Source organism: Amblyraja radiata, chromosome 13 (genome assembly GCF_010909765.2).
Source record: "Amblyraja radiata isolate CabotCenter1 chromosome 13, sAmbRad1.1.pri, whole genome shotgun sequence".
Lineage (NCBI taxonomy): Eukaryota > Metazoa > Chordata > Chondrichthyes > Rajiformes > Rajidae > Amblyraja > Amblyraja radiata.
In genome coordinates, this window is record NC_045968.1 from 6,017,993 (window position 1) to 6,024,420 (window position 6,428).

At 41.7% G+C, this 6,428-nt stretch overlaps 1 protein-coding gene across 1 annotated transcript; it reads right to left on the reverse strand.

The window, feature by feature from the left end:
- Positions 1-514: 514 nt before the first annotated feature.
- LOC116980118 (glia-derived nexin-like) lies at positions 515-4,309 on the reverse strand. The gene is made up of 4 exons (XM_033032228.1): positions 4,096-4,309; positions 3,056-3,251; positions 2,224-2,324; positions 515-660 (listed from the first exon to the last, which is right to left on the reverse strand). Exons 1-4 carry the CDS (start codon positions 4,307-4,309, stop codon positions 515-517), a joined length of 657 nt encoding a protein of 218 aa, XP_032888119.1.
- Between the last annotated feature and the right edge of the window lie 2,119 nt (positions 4,310-6,428).

Below are 6,428 nucleotides of genomic sequence, written 5' to 3' on the forward strand. Positions count from 1 at the left end.
GGGGGGGGGGGGTAAAGATTTATAAAGGGACCCAAGTGGCAAGGTTTACCACAGAGGGAACGAACTATCAGAGGAAGTGGGTGATGTAGGTACAGGTGCGACATTTAAAACAGCTTTTATCCATGAGTAGTAGATCTGCTCAACAGCCAAAAGTCCGTAGCCTCTTTTTACTCTGGTACTTTATTTCCACATGTTTAAATTATAATGTTTTTTTAATTGTCTGCTGTATATCGTGTTTTTATCCTTTTGGGAGCAAAGCACCAAGACAAATTCATTGTATGTATACATACTTGGCTAATAAAATTGTATTCAATTCAATTCAAAAAGGCATTTGGACAGCTACATGGATAGGAAAGATTCAGAGTGATATGGATATAATGCCATTCATAAATGTTATCCTTGCTTCTTTCTGCAAGATAGTATACATCTTAGATCAACTTGGCCAAAAAAACAGCTTTGATCTGGAGAGTTGGTGTTAGCCAAACTGATCATCATCATTCAATGTGAAAATATATTAAAATTGTTCGAATAGCACTTTACTCTGGTCTAAGTTTACAATGCTGGCATACTTGCCTGAAATTGCAGAGGCCTTCGTACCCTCCTCGTTTACTTCAATTTTAGCCTTCTGCAGGATTTGGGAAACATACAGACCACGACCCTCTGCAAGAGATTGTCACAATTTATTTGCAAAGCAAATATGTTTTTACAAAGCTATTCAAACAATAAATACTACTTACTAGGAATGTCTCCAGGAATCAGTGGGTTAACATGAGTATTTGACAGCACTGGGCCTCTACTCGCTGGAATTTAGAAGGATGAGGGAGCGGACTTCATTGAAACTTACAGAATAATAATAATAATAATACATTTTATTTATGGGCGTCTTTCAAGAGTCTCAAGGACACCTTACAAAAATTGAGCATGTAGAGGAAAAACATGTAAGGGTAATGAAATAAATAGTAGAGACATGACTAGTACACAAAGTAAAGACAGAATTCAATACAAAACACAGTATGAGGCAATTAATGCACAGATGAAAAGGGACGGGGACGTGGGGCTAAGGATTGTCAGAGGTGAAGAGATGGGTCTTGAGGCGGGACTGGAAGATGGTGAGGGACACGGAATTGCGGATCAGTTGGGGGAGTGAGTTCCAGAGCCTGGGAGCTGCCCTGGAGAAGGCTCTGTCCCCAAAACTGCGGAGGATGGACTTGTAGATGGAGAGGAGACCGGCTGATGTGGATCTGAGGGACCGTGAGGGTTGGTAGGGGGAGAGGAGGTCAATGAGATATGGGGGGGCCAGATGGTGGAGGGCTTTGTAGGTGAGGATCAGGATTTTGTAGGTGATCCGGTGGGAGATGGGAAGCCAATGAAGTTGTTTGAGGACTGGAGTGATGTGGTGCCAGGATTTGGTATGGGTGATGAGTCGGGCCGCTGCGTTCTGGACCAGTTGGAGTCGGTTGATGTAGGTGGAGCTGATGCCAAGGAGAAGTGAGTTGCAATAGTCCAGTCGGGAAGAGATGGAGGCAATGGATGAGTCTTTCCGCAGCGGGCGGTGTGAGAGAGGGTCTGAGTTTGGCGATGTTGCGGAGATGAAAGAAGGAGGTTTTAATGACATGGCGGATGTGAGGCTCAAGCGAGAGGGTGGAATCAAAGATCACGCCAAGGTTGCGGGCCTGGGGAGATGGGGAGACAGTGGTGCCGTCGATGGTGAGAGTGGGGTTATTGATTTTGCTGAGTGTGGCTTTGGAGCCTATGAGGAGGAATTCTGTCTTATCGCTGTTGAGTTTGAGGAAATTATGTTGCATCCAGGTTTTTATAGCTGACAAACAGGAGTTGATATGGGAGAGGGGGGGGTTGTGGGGGGGAATAGTGAAAGGCCTGGATAGAGGGGAGAGGATGGTTCCACTAGTGGGAGAGTCTAGGACCAGTGGTCAGCCTCAGAATTAAAGGACGTTCGTTAGGAAGGAGATGAGGAATTTCTTCAGAAGGTGGTGAATCTGTGGAATGCATTGCCATAGAAGGCTGTAGAGGCGAAGTCAACGGATATTTTTAAGGAAGAAATAGATACATTCTTGATTAGTACGGGTGTCGGGGATGGGACAAGTTATGGGGAAAAGGCAGGAGAATGCAGTTAGGAGGGAGCGATAGATCAGCCATGATTGAATGACGGAGTAGACTTGATGGGCCGAATGGCCTAATTCTGCTCCCATCACATTAACTTACTAGAGAGCTTTTTGAAATTCGCTTTGGCTTTATCAAATATATTTGTGATTCCAAGAGGCGCAAGTAGTTCCTCCAATTTAGTCTCTGACTCAGCAGTGAATCTACAAATAAAACATGCAGATTAAAAAAAGTTAGTTCAGCATTTGGAGCCAGCTGAATCCACTGGAGGATGCAGAAAGGTCAATTGGAAATATTTTATATGTATCCAATTTCTACACAGGTTTGCATTTCACAGAGTAGTTTAGTTAATTGTCCCATGTACAGTGAAAAGCTTTTTTGTCGTGGGCAATCCAGTCAGAGGAAAGACAATCCTGTACATAATTACTATCAAGCCGTTCACACGGTGTGCAGATACAGGATAAAGGGAATAACATTTACTGCAAGATAAAGTCCAGTAACGTTTGATTAAAGATAGTCCAAGGGTCTCCAATGAGGGAAATGGTAGGTTAGGACTTCTCTCTAGTTGATGATAGGATGGTTCAGTTGTTTGACAACAGCCGAAGAGAAACTGTCCCCAAATCTGATGTGCGTTATCACACTTTTGTACCTCATGTTTGATGGAAGAGGGGAGAAGAAGGAGTGACCAAGGTGTGTCTCGTCCTTGATTATTCTGGTGGCCTAGCTGAGGCAGTGTGAAGTGTAGATGGAATCAATGGAAGGGAGGTTGTTTTGTGTGATGGTCTGGGCTGTGTCCACAATTGCTTGCGGACTTGGATGGAGCTGTTCCCAAACCATGCTGTGATGCATCCAGATAGAATGCTTTCTCCGGCACATCTTGAGTATGCCTCAATATATAACAGATTTCAAATAGGGCCAAATATTTCTTGCTCACCTAGGTATAGAAATGTCAAGTTTATTACTCTTCAAGATTTTCTTCCACGCATTTATACTATTTACATTGATGTGAGGAATTATTTCAGTGAGTGCGGTGCTACTATCCACTGGAAGGATAATAAACATACTGACTGCCTCATTGTATGGTAGCTGGAGAACATTATATTCCACTTTATTAGGCGTACTGGCCATACCTATAAAACAAAAGCAAATCATCGCAAAAATTGAAGACCAGTTTCTTGTACAGCAGTAAATCTCCCTGTTCAAAGTATGGAACACAGTTGTGTGCTATCATTAGTAATATAGAAACAAAGGTTAAATTAAATATCAGTGTCCAATAAGTCCCTCACCCCCAGAAAAAAGATACTGGCATATACTACAACAGCGTATACAGACCAAGAACTCTACAGACACGCAGTCTTAAATAAAATTGCACTTACGTAAACAATTCAGTGCCCATTCCCTCATAGAGTGATACAGCGTGGAAACCGGCCCAACTTGCCCACACCGACCAACATGTCCCAGCTACACTAGTCCCATTTGCCTGTGTTTGGCCCATATCCCTCCAAAACTGTCCTATCCATGTACCTGGCTAACTGTTTCTTAAACGTTGGGATAGTCACAGCCTCATCTACCTCCTCTTACGGCAACATGTTCCGTACACCCACCACCCTTTGTGCGAAAAAGTTACCTCTCTGATTCCTAATAAATCTTTTCCCCTTCACCTTAAACCCATGTCCTCTGGCCGAAGGGCCTGTTTCCGCACTGCATCTCTAAACTAAACCAAAATGATTCCCCAGGTTCAATTGGTGGTCTGTGCTGAAATGACAGCCAGCAACAATATTGGAATTTTCAATGAGCATGAGAAAACTATAGATCAATAATATTTGTAGTTTGTTACAAACCAAAATCCTAGAGTCAGAAATTCAAAAGATAATTTAATTGGCAAATTAAAACCCATGAGGGTATATTTTATGTCTTGGGCAAAGTACTGCTCTGTTAGATAGCTTAAACATTATACCATTCTGTTAGACTTACCAAACTTGAATTTTGAATTTTGGACCATCATGGGAACTTGAGACACATCTCCATCGGCTCCAGTGAAATCCCCTTCGTGTGTCTTTGCTACGTCAAATTGAGATTTCCACGCACCCTTAAAATATATCGCGCTGGTGACTACAAGCTTGGTAGCTTCATCCAGAATGTCTGGGGAAATTATCTCTGTGATCATATCTAAAGAATCAAACCACATTGTAAAGGGAACTTCAGGTAACACAGGGCTTTCCACCTTTTTAAAAATAAATGACGATTACAAAAGATATTCTTGGTGAAAAGGTGGCACTGTGAGGTAGCAGCTCCACCAGCTGCACCACAGTACCAGAGACCCAGGTTTGATCCCGACCTCGGCTCCTGGCTGGAGTTTGCACATTTTCCCCCAAGACGGCGTGTGTTTCCTCCGGGTGCTCCAGTTTCCTCCCACATCCCAAGGATGTGCAGGTTTGTAGGTTAATTGGCCTCTAAATTGCCTCATGAGTTTGGAGTTGATGCAAAAGTGGGATAACAGAACTCGTGTGAACAATGGTCAGCATGGATTCAGTGGGCTGAAGGGCCTCTTTCCATGCTGTGTCTCTAAACTAAAATTTAGAATCTCTGCATTATACTGAAAATCTTCAAACAGCATCATAATTGTTAAAATAATGCACCCAGATACACAAATAAAACTTGGATAAAATTGAGAAATTAAAAATACATGCAACCTTGGCGAGAAGCACCCATATATTAAAAATATCAATCTTCAGACATTCCTACTATAGTTGGCCAGGTACGTAGATAGGATGGGTGCCAGGGGTTGAGGGGAGAAGGCAGAAGAATGGGGTTAGGAGGGAGAGATAGATCAGCCATGATTGAATGGCGGAGTAGACAATGGGCCGAATGGCCTATATCTACTATCACTTATGAACTTTAAGATTTGAGGGGTGTGGCTCAAACACAGGCAAGTGGGACAAGCTTAGATGGGACATATTGGTCGGCATTCACAAGTTGGGCCAATTGGACTGTTTTAACGCGGCACGATCTTGACTAAAAAATACCAGTACTTCACTTTTGGTACGATAATTAGATTTATGGAAGATGTACCTTTAGTATGAGAACCAGCCCATTTGTTGATTATTGAAGCAGCTGCTTCAGGTTCAGCATAATTCACATTTGTCGGCTCAGCTTGATAAGTTTCAGAACACTGCTTAATAAAGCCTTTTTTTAATACAAGGTCACGTGGTACAAATATTCCATTAGCAAAAGCAACGACATTCTTCCTTTTGCCTGCAGTTAATGACTTATGTACCTTTTTGAGCCGTGTATAAGTACCTGAAAAGAAAATTCATATAGAAAAGCTGTTAACTTGGAAAACTTCAGTACCCATTTCTAAATCATATACCATTCAAATCTGAGGCACTTGTTTTCTAAAGAGAAACAAATGTCCAATATTTACATAGAACAGTACTGCACAGAAACGGCCCCTTTGGCCCACAATGTTTGTGCTGAACATGATGCCTAGCCAAACTGATCTCATGTGCCTACAAGTGATCCATATCCCTCCATATCCGCGTGTCTCTAAAAACTTCTTGAATGCCACTATCCAATCCCCTTCCACCCCCATTCCTGACAATGCGTTCCAGTCCCCCTCCACCCTCTAAAAAGCAAACTTGCTCCGCGCATCTCCATTATAGTTTCCATCTCTCACCCTAAAGATTTTTCTCTACTGCTATTGTCTATAATTTTATATACGTCTAAGTATCCAAAATAATTCATTAATTACACATGGCAAAGACATCTATGAATTAAAATATTTTATCAAGTACATTATCAATTGAATCCAATACTACGCAAATGAAGTCACCATCTTGTCCATTTGGTAAATATTGTTTTGGCATCTTAAAGTAGTAATTGATGAAGAATCAATGTTAGGCAGGACACAATATACCAAACGATAGGAAATGTGATTATCATAAATGAGGAAGATAGAAGTTGTATTGAAACAGCCATATTTTTTCGGCCAACAAGCTAGAAACACAGATTTTGAAAGAACATGTCCAAGAGCGCAAAGGAAAAATAATGAAGTATTTTGGAAATGAAAGAAAGCAGCCAATTGTTTTCTCACTGAATAACAACAGTTCATCATTGTCACAGAACAGTCATTTGAAGTGTTCATAAGAACATAAAACGTAGTTCCACTGGTGTGAGAGTCTAGGACTAGAGGTAATATCCTCAGAATTAAAAGGATGGTTCTTTAGGAAGGAGACTAGGAGAAATTTATTTCATCATATGGTGGTGAATCTGGAATTCATTGCCACAGAAGGCGGTGGAGGCCAAGT

Excerpts from the sequence above, each read along its gene's own strand:
- LOC116980118 (XM_033032228.1), bottom strand. The coding sequence starts at position 4,309 with ATGTGGTTTGATTCTTTAGATATGATCACAGAGATAATTTCCCCAGAC. Across the intron at positions 2,325-3,055 it reads CTTGACATTTCTATACCTAG|ATTCACTGCTGAGTCAGAGA; the intron begins GTGAGCAAGAAA and ends TTTTATTTGTAG. Across the intron at positions 661-2,223 it reads GAATTTCAAAAAGCTCTCTA|AGGGTCGTGGTCTGTATGTT; the intron begins GTAAGTTAATGT and ends AATCTCTTGCAG.